The sequence below is a fragment of the Ursus americanus genome, chromosome 18, assembly GCF_024610735.1.
Source record: "Ursus americanus isolate L20-20 chromosome 18, mUrsAme1.1.p, whole genome shotgun sequence".
Lineage (NCBI taxonomy): Eukaryota > Metazoa > Chordata > Mammalia > Carnivora > Ursidae > Ursus > Ursus americanus.
Window position 1 is genome coordinate 3893217 of NC_142144.1, and position 17101 is coordinate 3910317.

Consider the following 17101-nt stretch of genomic DNA (forward strand, 5'->3'; position numbering starts at 1 on the left):
TGGCAGTTCTGAGGATGGAGGGGCTTGAACGGCTTCCCCCAGCTTATTCTCAGGGGCAGAAAATGTTACCCAGGTAGCGGGTTTGGGAGACTCCCCCAGCCCTGCCAGCTCTGTGCAAAATGGGGCAAGAAGAGTCCATCTCTCGGGGGAATGTTGCCCCAGTGGAGTGAGATAATGCCCACAGAGTATTCAGCTGAGCAGGTAACACAAGCTGGTGTGTGTGACGTTATGATGATGACGGTCAGTAGCACAACCTTTAAGATAGTCGATTAACTTACCTGTGCCTTGAGTTCTGAAGACGAGGGGGATTGTGGTATCTATAATGATCCTCCCAATTTAAAAATCCTACAAAGATTTGGGAGGTCAAAATCCAGACAGAGACCATCCCAGGGCTTCTCGTTTGCCCCCCTCTCCCACCCTGGGGACATTTGTGGTTGTCACAACTCGGAAGCGTGCTCCTGGCACCTGGTGGATGTGCCCCAGATGTCCCGGGTGTGAGGCTGGCAAACCCTGCAGCTCCTGTCCCTTGTTTCAGGGGAGCCGGGTCCCTGAAGGTGGCTTGGTGGCTCAGCCCCTTGCCAGGGCGGAACCCGTCCGAGGACAGCACAGCCATCAGAGGCCGGTGCATGGCTGACTTTGCGCAGGATGGTCTGGGTCCCTGGCAGGAGGCGAGGATGGTTGATGTGAGCGGCTGGGAAGCTGGCACCGGCCCTCGGCCTCAGCAGGTGCCAAGCAACTGCCTTGTAACGACCTCCTCAGCTGCTCACCCAGCCCCTCCTCCGTGCTCAGGGGAGGGTGACCTGTTGGATGTTCCGTAGCTTTTGGCATCCAGCGCCCCCCATGGCGCAGTGGCCTCTGTGTTGGGGATTCTGGTCCCTGTGCCCCTTCTTTGTTCTTCAAATGCTGGGGCATACCACAGGCCAGGTACGCGGCTGCCTCGGCCCACTCCTGGGACCTATCTGATCACTGCCTTTTGGAGACTCGCAACAAAGTTGGTGTCACTGGAGCGCAGCTGAAATTATTCTCTACCAATTCTCGAGTCTTTTCGAAGTCCCCATGCGCGAGGCCCCCGCAAGGCCTGATGCATTTATCAAAGTCTGCATCTGATCCTGGGAGACCAGCCTGGTCCCAGGCTTCAGGCTAGAGGTGCAGCCTGGATTTAGTTTGGAAACATCCCAACCTAAGAGTGTGCGTCCTGGGAGCAGCCCCCCGACAGCACACCCAGCCCCCCTTCAATCAGGAGGGAGGTGCAGAGTGGACAGGGCTCGGAGGGTGGCTTCTCTGGGTCCACTGCTCCCTCGCCTTCATGCCCAGGCCTGAAGCGGAAATCCTTCCCCTTCCCCACAGCCTCAGCCCGTGGCCACTAGCCGCCCCGCAGAGGATTTCCACACAGCTGCAAGCAAGAGAAATCAGTGCCCTTGAAAGAGCCTGAGCATGGGCGCTGTAAGTTGGTTTCCCTTTCTTAAGGACCTGAGTTTACTATCCTCACATCTTCTCTTTCCAGCTCTGACCTATGTCCAAACCAACCATCGATCTAATGCCCCGTTCACCCCACGGGTGCTGCTCTGCGGGCCCCTGGGCAGTGGGAAAAGTCTGCAGGCGGCCCTCCTGGCCCAGAAATACGGCCTTGTCAACGGTGAGTGTCCCAGCCGCGCCCTGTTTCCGGAGCCTTGCCCGGCCCCCCTGCCCTCCTAGGCATTCCCGCCTCATGGGGGTGGCGAGGAGATCAGCCTCGCTTCTTGTTCTTGCTCTCTGCTGGCAGACAACGTGCAGGTAGTCCATGTTTGCACGGGTCAGCTTGGTTCCTCACAAAGAACGTGGCCCTAAAAACATGAACCACGAAAGGTGTGTCTGCAGCGCAAAGAGCCAGTGCATTTTCCAGTCGTCAGTTGTTCTAGCCTTGGCACCAGTGGTTGCTCTGTGCTGTGCACGGGGGACGCCCCTGCAGCCCCCGCGGCCTCCCTGGAAGCCACAGCTCTTATATAATCTGGAGCTGCTGTTGATTTCTTTTCTCCGGTCCCATTTGGCTCCCCCCAGCCCAGGTCAGCGTGCTTGCAGGCAAATGATTTCTGAACCAGAGGAGGACTCCTGGCTCGTACAGTTTCAATAAATATTTTACCGGGAGGAGAGAACATATTGAAATCAGTTCTCCAGGCCTGTCCCGAGGTGGTCCCAGGCGGGCGGGGACGCCAGGCGGCCTTCCGGAGGCTAGGAGTGGGGAACCGAGGAAGAAGAGGAGCAGACACACCGGGCGGCTGCAGGGAGCGCCAGAGCCACCCTGGCCACCAACACCACTGCCAGGAAATGTGCCGCAAGCCCAAGTCACCTCTAGTTATGAGAAAAAGGAGTCCTGTGCCCCAACTGTAAAAATATATGCCTGCAAATTCTGCGGGTACACCGTACAAATACATGTGAATACAAACACACATGAATATATGTAGGTCCCACCCCGGAGGGATCAAGTTTTCAAAAAAGATACTTTTCAAGTGGGTCTCCTCCAATATAAAATCCCGAAGCCATGGACAGACTAGCCAGCCAGGAATCAGGAACAAAAATTGTACCCATAATGTGAAGCTAGGGAACTGATTAGTAATGAAAAACAGTAATAGTCCTGTTAGTAGTATTAGTAGTAAAAATACTAAATAGTAGTACTCTGGTTCGATTACTATGGAAAAACACTCTGGACACCTCAGGATGAAAAAGGATTTTGCCTGCACGGATTTTTTTTTTAAATGTAAACTGAATGATTCAGGTAACGCCTTCCTTGGGTTTTACCTCTTCCATATTATAAGGCCGAATTTGCAGCTGTGGTCGTGGCTCCTTTGGTAAGAGTGAGCACCCATCTGCTTGCTGCTGCACGTGTTTATGGAGGGGACTGTGGCCCCAAGGGCGAGGAGACTGGCCGTGGGAATTGAGCTAACTCAGAAAGCTCACATTTCTCGAAGGTGTTCTTGGTAAGTACAAGACATCGCGAGAATTCAGTAAACCCACCTGAGGGAGCTCCGGTTGGCAGAGGCGCTTTCCACGGAGGTTTCTCTGCAGAGGCCTGTGTGCGCCCAGAGCTCCGGCAGCTGCCTGCTCCCCCGTGGCCACCCCCTGGCTCCGCTCCCATCTCCCCATTTATGGATCTTTCGGGGACAGGAAAACAGCTCCGAACAAGCAAGCAACCCAACGTTCACGCCAACAAGGTTGATCGGAAGACTTGTGTTTACGATTGGTGAGAATATAAAAAGGCACTTTTTGAAAGACAGAGTCACCATTGGTGTGAACCCCGCAAATCCTGGGGCCCAGTGACTTCCCTGTGTGAATTTGATTCTACGAAACACTCGGACCCTGAACAAGAGATGCGAGGGTGCCTCACGAAGTCGGGACAACCCAAACTCTCTTAATAAGAGGGATGGTTAGGGAAGCTGTGGGAAACCCATATACTAGAGCACGAATTATGTCATTATTAATTAAAATGAAGAGGCAGCTATTAAAAAGAAATCCATAGAGTGACTCGATGTATGTGATCTATTGTTTAATGAGGGAGGGGGTGGAGAGCCAGTCATTCAACAGTGTTCAGGGGATGATCTCATTTTTGTTTAAAAAGTGTGTTGGTGTGCGCTCAGAAGCCATGGTTACCTCTGTGCAGGGCATGTTATACAGCTCTGGCTTTTTATTGCAATGAGCATGAATTTTCTTTCTTTTTTTTTTTTTAAAGATTTTATTTATTTATTCGACAGAGATAGAGACAGTCAGCGAGAGAGGGAACACAAGCAGGGGGAGTGGGAGAGGAAGAAACAGGCTCATAGCGGAGGAGCCTGATGTGGGGCTCGATCCCAGAACGCCGGGATCATGCCCTGAGCCGAAGGCAGAGGTTTAACTGCTGTGCCACCCAGGCACCCCTGAGCCTGAATTTTCTAACCCGAGACAACCATGAAGAATTTTGTTAAACTATCATAGTTATAGGGGCAGCTGGCTGGCTCAGTCAGTACAGCACGTGACTCTTGATCTTGGAGTTGTGAGTTTGAGCCCCACGTTGGGTGTAGAGGTTACTTAAAACTATTTTTTAAATTAAAATTAAATTTATACATATATATCGTAATCGTCCTCATTGAGTGCCTGCTCTACGCTGTGCAGGGAAGGTGTAGAAAGAACCAGAAGAATGTAGGATCCAGGTGCACGGCCAGGCTCGGGGGCGGGGGGAAGTGAACAAGATGAGATGAGATTATCCCAGTGTAGGTCCAGGTCTGACTGTGTCCAGAGCCTTGGTGCTGGGAAGCGTTAGAGAGGAGACTGTTATAGTGTTTTCTTCATAGGACATTGTGGAGCAAGGTGGTTGTAGGCAGGAGTTTTAAACCATTCTTTCCTAATATAGGCCCTGAACACTCCATATTTTCTTCAAAACACTTCTTTAGCTGCATCTCACAAAATTTTGATCTGTTGTCTTTTATCATTCCGTTCAAAATATTTTCTTATCTGCCTCGTGGTTTCTTCTTCTTACATTTATTTATTTATTATTATTTATTATGAGAGAGAGAGAACATGAGAGGGAGGGGCAGAGGGAAAGAGACTCTCAAGCAGACTCCACGCTGAGCACAGAGCCCGACGTGGGGCTCGGTCCCGTGACCGTGACATCACGACCTGAGCTGAAACCAAGAGTCAGACGCTAATCGTGGCTTCTTTTTTGACTTAACGTATTATGTACAAGTGTATTGCTTAATTTCCAAATATTTGGGAATCTTCCAGATTTGGGGGCGGAGTACTGATTTCCAATTCTATTGTGCTCAGAGAACATACCTTATATGATTTCAGTCCTTTGAAATTTATTGACACTTTTCTATGGCTCAGCATGTGGTCTCTATCGGCGGATTCCATGTGCACTTGAAAAGAATACGTACTCTGGCCTTGGTGGATATAGGGCTCCAGCAGTGTCAGGGTGAGATGTTTGATGGTGTGTTCAGTTTTTCCCTGTCCTTTATGATTTCTCACTGCTATTATTTCAGTTACCAGCTCTGATTGTGGCGAGTCTGCCGCTCTGCCAGTCTCTGCCACATGTCATTTGAAGCCATGTTCCTGGGAGCATGTACACTGAGGACTGCTGTGTCTTCTTGATGAAATGACCCCTTTCTCCTTAGGAAATGCTCCTCTGTCTCTCCAGTAGCACTGTTTCTTGAAGGTACTCTGATAGTCACAGAGCCCCTCCGGCTCCCTTAGGATTAGTGTCTGGATGGTATGTATTCTGCCCTTTTTCTTTTAAATCATCTGTGCCTTGTATTCTAAATACGTGTCTTGTATACAACCTATAATTGGGTCTTGCTTTCTTAAAAATCCGGTCTGACACCTTCTGCCTTTTAATTGAAGGGTTCAGTGCGTCTCCACTTTAAGTAGTTTTTAGTATGGTTTCAAGCCTCCATCCTGGCTTTTTGCCTTCGGTTACCTCTTCTCTGTTCCTCCTTTCCTGCCAACTGTTGGAGTAACCAGATGTTGTTCAGGAATGCATTTTATCTCCTCCGTTGCTTTTGCAGCTGTATCCCTCTGTCTTCTTCTGTTAGTGGTTGCTCTAGGGGTCACATAGCCTCATTTATTTCTCTCGGCGGGCCTTGAGTTTATACAGTAACAGGAGAACCCACAGTGGACGTCTTTCCATTTACCTTGCTCCTCTCCCGTGTGCTATCTTTGGTCATACATTTTATTTCTATCATGTTATAAACTCTACAATATATCGCAATTATTTTTGCTTTAGTCATTTGGTTTTTTAAGGGAGGAAATGAAGTTGGAAAGGCTCTGTTAGGTACCCACACATGTCGACACTTGTTTGTTTAGATCTCCGTTTCCATCTGATATCGTTCTCCTTCTGCCTAAAGAACTTCCTTTAACATTTCTTGTAGTGCAGGTCTGCTGGTGACAAATTCGGCTTTCATCTGCTGAAAATGTCTTTATTCCGCCTTCATTCTTGAAGGACGCGTCTGCTGCACATAGAAATCTATGTTGACAGGTGTTTTTCTCTTAGCGCTTTAAACATGTCATCCCATTGTCTTACGGCTCGCGTTGCTTCTGATGAGAACTCAGGGATTATTTTTATCCTTGTTCCCCTACATGCAAAGCATCTCCCCCACCCAGCTGCGTTCAGTATTTTCTCTTTTTCTTTAGTTTTCAGAAATTTCACTATGAAGTATCAAGGTGAGTTTTACTTTGTGTTTACTCTGCTCGGGTCTCAGAGATTCTCGGATCTGTGGATTGATATTTTTCATCACATTTTGAAATAGTTTTCTTCCATTTTTGAAACTCTCTTGCCATTATTTACTCAAATATTTTTTCTGTCTCTCTGTCCCCCCTCTGTCTCCCTCCCTCTCCCTCACTCCTTCCCTTTCTCTCCCTCACTCCCTCCCTCCTCCCTCCCTCATTCCCCCACTTCCCTCTCTCCTCTCCCTCCCGCTCTCTCCCTCTCTCCTTCCCTCTGTCTCCCTCTCCTTTCTGGAACTCCGATTACACGTATGTGAGGCTGACTGATACTGTCCACCAGGTACCTAAGGGCCTATTCTTTCTTTCTAGGCCTCCCTTTTCCTTCTCTTTGCTTCAGTTTGGATACTTTCTATGGCCTGTTTTCCCGTCTTCAGATTCACAGATGGCAGCCTATCCAAGGATGTTTTCCATTTAAGATATTATATTTCCCAGTTCTAGAATTTGCATCTGGTTCTTCTATATAGTTTCCATTTCTCTGCTGGGATTCCCCAGCTGTTTACTCATTTTAACGATCTTTTCCTTTACAGTTTTAAACACATGTAGAACAGCTGCTGCCTGGTTCTCGTGTGCTTGTTCTGACATCCATGTCATCTCTTGATCTGATTCTGTAGCCTGTTTTCTCTCTTTGTAGGGGTCACACTTTCCCGACTGATGGATTGATTTTTGCATCTCGAGTAGTTGTGTAGGCTACACTAGACATTGTGGTTCTCACATTGCTGGGAGCCTGGATTGTGTGGCTCTGCTGGAAGAATATTGTGCTGAGTTGAGTTCTAACAGGTGGTCAGTTTGCTGTAGGGTCAGCTTGATCCCGTGGAGGCTGATTTCTAGTGTTTGTTCGGGTGAGTCCAGAGCGTGCATCTTCTCGGGCTCGTGTGCCCCACGCCCGGAGTCTCAGCTGACGGGGCACCCGGCACCGCCTCTCGCTCTGGCTCTCTGAGTGCCAACATCTCCCTGCACTCTGTGCCTCCCCCTCAGCTCACAGCCTCCTGGGAGCTTTCCTCGGCCGGGGGGCGGTCTCACCTGCCACGTGTGCAGCTTTGCACTGACTGAAGACCCCAGGGAGTCCCCGTGAGGATTTCTGAAGCCACTTCCCTGCACAGCTCCCTTCTCTCCATCACCCTGTTCCCCAAATCCCAGCTCTCAATCCAGTCTTTGCTTCCCGCTGCACTGAGTTTGGCTCCCCTTGTCCTGTGCTGTGCTGTGGTTTGAAAAGTGCTTGTAGGTAGGAATCCAGGGGGAAGGTGGGACTCTTCTCTTTAGGTGTCTCCCTTCTCTCAAGGTCACGGCCCCATGCTGTTGGCGGTCCAAGGCCTGAAAAGGGTTGTTTCACATATTTTGGTCAGTTTTGTAGCTTTTTATGACAGAAGTTACGTATGACATCTGGCGAGACCTGGAAGCTAAGTGTGGGTTTGATGTCACACAGACGTGGGTTGGCCACCCAGTGGTTTTGTGACCTGGGACAGGTTGCTCTAGCTCTTTGCATACTGAGCATAGCGCTTGGCGTGTGGAGAGGTCTCAGTCACCATCGGCCTTCATCATCCCCCACGTTCCCCTAGTGAGGGACGCTGCCAGCCGCTTTCGATATGATCGCTGCTGTCCTTCACACAGTGAGTGAAGCACATCGTCCCTGAGGGGTAGGTCTTTGGTGATGGTCATTGTCTTAAACACTCACCGTTTTCACTTAATTTTAGGAGTGTTTGGTTTCTTTAATATATGAAGAAAACCCCTTGGTCTTAAAGTTAAGAAGAGCAAGACTGGGCTGTCAGTCCCTCATGGATATGTAGCCAAACCTTCCAGCCTGGGCTCTTAGCGGCTCATCGCCAAGGACTCACAGTGTAGGCTGGGTTTGTTCAGCCGCGCTGGCTCCCGGTGCCTGTGTGGTGGCCACGGCTGGGGTCTGGTGATGCCATGGGGCTCACGATAGAAAGACTCCTATCTGCACAGGCCATACACCCGAAGAGGGTGAGTGGCTACTGGCTGGGCAGCTCCTGCGAGCTGCCTTAGTTATGAGTGTGTCCATCTCTCCTGTAACATAGCCAGCATCCCATGGAAACACCTGGCCTGCAGGAAGGGCTGTGGGGACAGCAAGCTCCCCCGGTCTCCCTGGCGCAACAATGGCGTAGACACGAGTACACAGGCGGCTCTCCCCCCCCCCCCCCGCCCCGCGTCACTCCTCAGCCCCAGCCAGAGATGGGATCGGGATTCCAGGCTGAGCGGGGCCCCGCGGGAGCTCTTCTGCGGGCACGTCTCGTCGGTGTCCTCCCTGCACCGTCCATTTTTAATCCGTTCCTTGCCAAATGCATTCCTTTTCATTCTGTACCTTCCCCCTCAGCTGCTCCTTTATTCCCCAGGTCCTTTTTGATATTTGCTTTTACTTGGACACACACTCACACTCAGAAAAACCCTTTTATATTTTTTTCAGTGACCTTTTCTTCCCCCAGCAGGCAGCACTAGGGCTTCTTTTTTCTTGTTCTTCCTTCTGTTTAAAATTTAATGGGTGTCTTTCTGTTCCTCTCTCCCCCAGTCCACTGTGGGCAACTGTTGAAAGAGGCCGTAGCAGACAAGTCAAAATTCAGCGAGCTCATCCAGCCCTATTTTCAGAAGGAGATGGCAGGTAGGCCACACATTGCTCAGCAGCCATGGCCATATGGGCTCCGGGGGGCAGATCGCTCCGTGTGAGGCTCGCCGGGCACCGGGGGGCTTGGCCGGGGACGGTAGCTGGGAAATGGAGATTGGGCTTTCCCGGTAGCAGAGGCTCTGCGCTTGTTCCCTGTCAGGGCCCCTTGGCTTCCAGCCCCGTCCCGAGCCGGGGAAATGCAGACATGCTGTGTTATTCCTGGAGGCTGAGGTATTTCTGTTTCTCAAGAATGTATGCTTTTCATAACTGAGAACACTTAAAATTGAGAGCCACAAGGCCACACAGCTGCCCACATCCTTGATTATTGGGCATAGAAAAGTACTGTGGGCAAATACTCTGATTTAATCAGAAGTCAAGAGCCAGAAGGTTCAGACAGCTTTGCAGATACCAGGGTTGAGTGGCCGCTGGTTGAGTGGACTTGGAGGAGGGAGGCTGGGCCACATCCTCCTTCCAGGCCCCTCTGTGATCTACCGTCTGAAAGCGTTCTCTGTCAACCCCCAAGAAGGGCGCCTTTGAGGTCATTCTAGGTCAATTTCCTGAGGCCACAAATGAGTCAGGGAGAAGGGGCCGGGCTGCTGAGGCCGTACGGCTGGTTCACATCTGAGCCCCTCTGGACCCGGCGTTCCCTCCCCGGGCAGTGCACTGCACACACCCACATCTTCCCCTCCTATCTAAAGTGCTGTCGTTCCTCTGTGCAGTCACCAAGTCTGATGTGAACACATCCTTTTGGAGAAAACCCCGAACAAAAGCTGCCCCCCGTGGAGAGGATGCGTGCCTTGATGAAGACACCCCCAGCAGAGCCCTTGTTGGTTGTCTTCTCCTACCATCTTCTGGGTAGAGCACTTTGGGGGGCGCGCCCAAGAGCAGCCAGCTTGTCCGAACCCAATAGCTTGACGGCCCCCTGGGACCATATCCCGGCTTGGCTCTCCCAAGCCCCCTGTAAGATGCTCCATTCCCCCAGCGTGACGTTCAGGCGAGGCGCGGTCAGCTCCTTTGGACACAGTGATCTGCATTGAGGCAGGTGGACAAGCGAGTCTGTTCATCCCTCCATCGTGGGGGTGTAACTAGAAGGCGGCGGAAGCCGGAAGCTCCAGGCAGGACTGCAAGCCAGTGCACGCTTCGGTGCTGCCCTGTCTGGTTCAGATCCCGGAGCTGCCGCCCCACCCCGCCCCGTGAGCCGTGCAGCCCCTGTCAGAGCCTGAGGCCTCTCCGCGGTGAGATGGGATAGGAGACCCTAGGTCACAGGGTTCCCACGGGGCGGGACGTGGTGTGCATACCTGGGGACCAGCAAGCGTGCTGTCGGAGAGTCCTGGTGCCCGAGCGCGCCCGAGCGGTCTCCCTCCCTCGATGCCACTCCCCCCACTCACGAGCGTGGGTGCCACTGGTTCTTGGCACCCTAACGAACGTTTGTTGAATGAGTGGGTGAATGTAGTAAGTTCACAGATCTATATCATTTTAAATTTTGCTGCAAAATAGTCCCCTGCACAGACTGGAGGACAATTTATCTCCCCACTAACAAGCACATAGTGGTTCGGAGAGAAAGACCGTGACCGGACAGAGGAGGCCACGCTCACGGCCGGCGGATCTCGGCAAGGGCACGCAGGAGCTCTGACACTTCTTGCAGCTTTTCTGTCCTTTTGACTTTTTTTTCAAAATGAAGAGTGACCAGAAGTAACCATTTAGGTGTTTCCCAATTTGCGCTCCCTTAGAAACACCGTAATGAGTCCCCTCGTACCTGCACCGGCTCGCGAACACCCCTGACGCGGTAGGTTGGGTCGGTGGAGCGCAGGTCGGGGGAGAGCCGGCCCTGCATGGTGCGCTGGATGCTGTCCTCCGTGTCCCCGCCATCTCTCATTTTCTGTCGCTGCCCAACAAGCTCAGTGGTTGAAAACAGCCCCTGTTTGTTACCTGACGGTTCTGGCCCCTGGGTGTGGGTTCCAGGTGTGGCTGTGCGCCCTCTGGAGGCTCTTGGGAGCGGCTGCTTCGTCACCCCCTCCAGCTCCCAGAGGCCCTTCCTCCATCTCCACAGCCAGCACTGGAGCACCTTCAGATCCCTGGCTCCCCGACCACTGAAAATAAACCCCAGGGTCTTTCCAGTGGTGGGCAAGAGGCAGAACTGGTTTCTGCTTTACATTCTTTGGTGACTGCAAAGGAGACTGGGGGCACCGGTCCCGTAAAGCTGGGCTCTGCTCTCCATTGTCTCCTCTGTGCCCTGTCGCTTACTTGACCTTGCCGCTCTGTGCTTCTGCACTTCCCACAAAATTAAAGACACAACAGCAACCACTACCGTATCTTCCTAACAGAAGCAATAAATTCTGTCGTTTCACTAATCCCGATCTCCGGTCTCGCAGGGATAACAAAGAGTGCATTCACATTCATAGCCACTAACGGGGTCTCATTATGGGCCGCGCAGAAGCTGCTGAGACAGCCACGGCGAGGGGCTCGCACAGGAGGGGTGCCCAAGCCACCCAGGTCTGGCAGGGGCCTCTTTGCCAGCAGCTGAAACAGAAAGAAAATGTAAATGATTTTGACCGGACTTGGTTTTGAAGGGAAGGTCAGACTGAACACTGAGGCTCTGCTTAGCCCACCACAGCCTTGCTTATCTGTGAGTCACTGCAGTTGGCAGCCCCGCCGAGGCCCCCTGAGGCTGAGTCCAGCATCATCCATCTGGGCCCGGGGTGCAGGTCACCTCCCTGCACCCTGAGTTCTGAGCCCAGTGGGAGGCGGACCCAGCGTTCTCTGGGGGCATCGGGTGGAAGTGCGGCAGGGCTGTGAGGGCACACTTGGCCTTCCTGACGTGGCTTCCCAGTCTAGGCCTGGGGACGAGCTAGTGGAGACATCTTCTCCTGGTAAATGGCCACTCCCTAATGGTGGGGACAGGGAGACCGGCCTCAGACCTTCCCCAGAAGAACCCTGACTGAGTGGAAGCTGGCGTGGGGAGGGCAGCCAACCCTGCTGGGGGTGAGGGCCAGCCAGCTGGAGGACGGGAGCTGGAGGGATGGGACCAGTGTAGCCAATGACTCTCCTCTAGGGGGAAGAGTGAGGCAAAGGGCAGGGGAGCCAGCATGCTGCCCTGGGCTCAGAAGGTGTCCCCTCCACACTGAGAGCAACAAGCCCCCCCCAACACTTGCAGCTCGTTGGCAGAATTCCAGCAGAGCAAGGTAGTGATGGTCCTCCATTGTTCTTGGGGGCCTATTGAGGACTGTTGGACGTCTGTCTTCACAAGCCTAGATGTGTTTCAGATATCTCTGCCCTGGGTGTCAGCAGCATTCCTGGGAACAGGGAGAGTGCCTGGCCACTATGCTGCATGTGTTTTCACATGCAATATCCAGAAGATTCAGGGAGCTCGGCTGAAGGGGCGGAGATTCTTGTAAGGGCTCAGAGGCCCCATCACCCTGGGGCAGGGCTGGCAGATGTCACCACCCCTGCATGCCGGGCAGTACCCTTCTGGGTACCAGACCTCCCGCGCTGGGGACTCTGCCCTGTGCTCCTGACTGCCGGCCTGCTTGCCAGCCCTCCTGCCCGGCTCTCACTGGCACCCCTGCCGTCACAGGCTCTTGCCCTCTCTCTGTGCTCACCTTGGAGCTTGCAGCCCCCAGAGACGGGCAGCTTTGCGATGGTGGTGCATCTCGGCCACGCTCACGGTCACCGTCACCACCATCGTCAGCACAGCAGAGTAGATCCAGATATGTCATCTTTCCCCCCACGGAGCCACTTCCTCTTAGTCCCCCCTGCGGGACTTAGTGATGTTATGTCCCAGTCGTGACCTCTGCAGATTAGTTATGTTCTCTTCCGTCCTCACAGGTGCTGCCAACACCTCCTTCTTTGGAATCAGCAGCAGAATTAATAACTGTTGTTTTCCCGTCTTTCCACATTTACTGGGCAGAGGGCTCCAGGGCCCATCATAGCCCGTCCTAAATCTCTTGATCCTAGGCTCTTGGAGACCGCACCGTGGACAGAGGGTTGGGGAGATGCTTCCTCTGTGTCCCGGACTTTGAAATATATAGGTCTGACCTCCTAAACTCATCCCGACTCTAGCTGCAGCGAACAGAACAAATTTATTCCCCAGGGTTCTGCACGCCGCGTTCTTTATGCAGGCAACCTCCATTACGGGCGGCGGGAGTTTGGGCTGCGCACGACACGTGGGGCCAGGCCTTAAATCATGCAGGCTTAGCTGCCGGGAAGCTCCTGTCACTTTCACATGGGTACGAAACAAGGAAAAACTATTCTGGGGTTTTGGAAAAAAATCAGTTCTCAGCTGTTTATATACCATTTAAAATTAGATGGTTGCTGCTGATGGAGCCCATAGCCAGAGTGTATGGTGCCAATGTGTGCCGATGGTCTTTTTCTCCCCGAAATCAGGAGAAGGAGCCCTGAGATCTCAACCCTGTCTAAATCGGTGGTGACTGACAGTGGTCACCATCTCCAAATGAGGTGCTCAGGTCCTTCCCTGGGGTTTCATTCCTACCAAAGGGTCTTGTGGAGGGTGGGATTTCTTCATTCTGGATGCCTTGAGTGTCCCAAGGAAGGCACCTGTTCCGTCTTTGCCCATTGGAAGGTCCGTTCTCCAGTTTTCACTTCACGTGGAAACCAGCCTTCCTCACCGGCCTCAACAGGCATCAGCAAGAAGCCTGCACTGCTTTATTGTTACCCCTTTCCTTGGGTATTTCAGCCAGAATTCATGGTCCAGAGGCTGGGCGTGCGGGGGGTGGGAGATACGACCTCCTTCCAGATTGCTGGGTCTAATTAGTGGTACACGACCGACTCTTTGGTTCAGAAGGGCTGCCTTCTACGCCTGGCTCTGATCATTGTTTCCTTTCTCCAATGTTGCTGGGGCTTTCTCTAGAGAACAGCTACCCAGGGAAGAGCGTAGAAACAGCCAAAGGCATATCTTGTCCTTGTAGTCTTCAGTCTTTGCCCTAAGCGTGTGAGATGTTCGCCTTGACCTGACCGCGTTGCCCTCAGAACCTGTTGGGATTGTCAGGTCAGGGGACTGCCAGCGCGAGTGTGTCCCCAGTGGTGGCATTTGAGGCAGCCTCTAGGAGGCTCTCCGGGAGAGGCACAGAGAACCGTGCCTTCCAACACCTGCCCGCCGGGCTGTGGGTCAGATTACAGTGGGATCCTAAGTCCCATCACCTCTGTCACCAACCCACCCCACCGGCACCCCCAGCAGCTAAAGCAGTTCAATTACCCGAAGGCCCAAATTCCCTGGTGCACATGCCAGGCGTACGCTGACTTCCAGGTGAGAAAACAGCTATTTAATTGGTATAATAACTTTCCCCTAAGAGTGCCAGTCCTGATGTGGGGGGGAGAGTAACGTGGAAGACAGATCATTAGCGAGTGTTCCCTGTGCCCCCTCCCACACGCCCTCCTCTTTCCTGAACACTGCTGTCTGGAGGAGGTCCCTCCTGGCCTGAGCGAACCGAGCGGAGGCGGGAGATTTGGGGGCAATTCGAGGCTCATTTGCACCCTTACTGGTGATGAGCCCTCGCCACAGCAAACGCAGCCCTCGTAACACACACAAGCCAAACCGGCCGCAAATCGGCATGATCACGAGTGTTTCTGGAGCCTTCCACGCATCCGCCTCCCAGGGGCCGCGGATCAGAGCTCCGCCAAACTGCCGCCCTTTTTAGGGGGAATTAATATTCTCAGCACTAAATGCACACTAAAGATTCGACAATAGACCAGCTTTTCTCTTTTGTTACAAACTTACAAGGAGTTGCTGAGTTGAAAGACAAAGTAAATCTTCCCGTCTGAGGAGGTAAGCGGAACGGGATTGCTTGTTTTGCTCGGTGCAGCCTGGGCGAGCTGAGCGCAGCCTTGCGGCGGGCGGAGGCGGGACCCCAGGGACCTCTGCCCGATGCAGCAGGGCTGTGCATGCGGCGTGTTTGTACCAGCTCAAGACAGCGCGCGGCTCTCTAAATAATTTACCAGTTGATTAATAGACTCACAGGGGTATAATTAGAAGAGGAAGAGACGGTGGGTACAGTAACCGGTACAGTGCTTGGGGGAGCAGGAGCCTTTATTTTTTTAAAGAAACTTTCTAGGGTGCTGGGCGTTTGAAGACAAGTTGGGAAGAGCTCAGTGCCTCATCTCTTTTGAAGTGGAAATAGGACAGTTTGAATCCGTCGAGTTTAATTTTTCACAAGCTTTAGGGGCCCCGCGGTGCAACTCCCTTTTTATTATTGAAAAAAACTCTGCATTTTTCTTTCATTTTTCTACACACACACACACACACACACGCATGCACGCAGTCCAGGCAGGAAGTAATAAACACATTAATTTGCTCTTTTATTCAGCGTGTATTTTATTCACTTCGCCTCCCCCGGATGTGTCCCCTTGAGTCCCTGTGGCACCCCCACCCAGAGCTCTCCCGCTGGGGGCTGCCTATAGGTGGATTAATGGACGCCCCCTGTAATTTATGCATTTTAAAGGAACCCTCACCTCGGTCTGACAATGCTTTTGAAGTAGCTCCTTTTTTCAAGTCAAACTTTTGACTTTTCCGCTGGGACCGCTACAAAGATTTCCTTATGGAAACTAGGTAGGAGCCTTTTCAGCCTGAGAGGAAGCCGTGGCCGAGGTAGCCCAACAGAGCAGCAGGTCTCAAAGTGTGGTTGCATTCGGAGGCCAGAGGGCCCACTGGTGAGGATGGTGCCAGAAAGGGGGTCGGCGCTCCCATTTATCAACAGGATCGTGCCCCCAGAGGGTCCGGCTCCTTGTTTTTTCAAACTGGATTTTCATTGCAGAAGTGTGTATTGGCTCTCCACGTTATGAAAACGAAGCTTTGCCAGGGCATCATCAAAAGGTTTGTCACCAAAAGGTCAAAAAGCTTTTTGTTCAATGGCTGGTCCAGTGGGGAAACTGAGGCAGCGAGGGGCTCTCCCCTTTCATGCATCCTTTCAACAAAACCTCTCCCCACCAGGGGTGGGACTTGTCCAGCGCCGTTCTTACCACCTAGCTGTGTCGCCGAAGAGGGACAGCCACAGATGTTTTTGCTGCCGGAGTGTTCATCCAGCACTTGCGATGTGCTGGGTATCCAGATTACAGAATGCAGTGAAACAAAACCCAGACATGCCTGCGAAGTCTGAGGTGAGCCCAGAGGTGCATGGTGTCCTTCGCACTCTGACTAGAGCTTCTGGAAGCATTTCCCCTCCACGGGCAGCCCCGGTGGCTTCCAACCCATTCAGCTGTGAAATTGTCTGCGACAGGCCAGACCCGGAGGCCCCAGCCTTCTCCAGCCAGGAGGTCTCCCAGTGCAGCCGTCTGGGCGGCCACTCACACCCCCGAGGCAGGTGCAGCTAGAAGCCCCTTTCCCTCTCAGAATGTGCTCGATGGGGAGCTGACACTGGCTTCTTTCTCCTCGGGCTGAGTGGGACCTGAGGCATCCAGGGGGAGGTTGCCCCAGTGACCTTCTGTGGGTCCTACACTTTGGACAGTCACCACATCCCTGAAACGGATCGGGGACATGAGACTTGCTGGGGTTTGTCAGCCAGAAGGCGCGCTGAGGTGTCCCCACAGGGAGCTTTGCACTGCCGTGATAGATGAGGGACTGCACCTGTCGACCTGTGCTGCTGAGAAGGGGGCAGAAGGGTGGGGGTACAGAAGGGATTGGTGGGGTGGGGGCAGAGAGGTGGGAGGTGAGCGGTGACGGAAGAGTACAAAGGAAAGTGCCCATGGCCACCTATTCCGTCCCCACCCACTGTCCTAGGGGGTCCAGGGGAGGCGGCAGGGGAGGGAAGAGACGCCTTTCTCCTCCTCACCTCCCACCTCAGACCTTGAGTGCACACATCTGATTTTGCCTCTGTGATCTTGGCTGCCAGAGCTGTGTTCTCACACCCCTGCCTTCTGGTCATGGCTGAAGGATGGGGAGGTAAGAGGCCCGTCTGGGACCTCTCCCTACCCCAGTGTCTGTCCTCCCAGCAGCTCTCTCTGCCTGGCCAGTGGTCTTCTCCGCAGTCCCTAGCGCTGGCATGGCTCATAGTAGGAGCTCAGCTGATGTTTATGAATGAATGAATGAATGAGCACACAGCAATTGACCCTGGACGGCATGGGGCCCAGAAGCTTCTCTGCCTGCATTTCCATTTAGGTGAGACCCCATTTGTCTGGAGGAACGAAGGGGAGAGCAGGTGGCAGAAGGCAGCAGGCAGCCTGACCGGCTTCCAGAGAGGTGCTCAGCCACGGTCACTCCTAGATGGTTCAGGGGAGCTGCCATGGGTGCAGGCTCAGGACTCACAC

General features: G+C 53.0%; 1 protein-coding gene across 2 annotated transcripts in view; it reads left to right on the forward strand.

Moving 5' to 3' along the window:
* Positions 1-17101, forward strand: part of AK8 (adenylate kinase 8) — a 121869-nt gene that overhangs the window by 43135 nt on the left and 61633 nt on the right. The window contains exons 9-10 of one of the 2 annotated variants that reach the window (XM_045771027.2): positions 1505-1636; positions 8753-8842. In XM_045771027.2, coding sequence (XP_045626983.2) covers positions 1505-1636; positions 8753-8842 — 222 coding nt within the window. The remainder of the gene's footprint in view (positions 1-1504; positions 1637-8752; positions 8843-17101) is intronic. The other variant, XM_045771028.2, reaches the window with a different exon arrangement.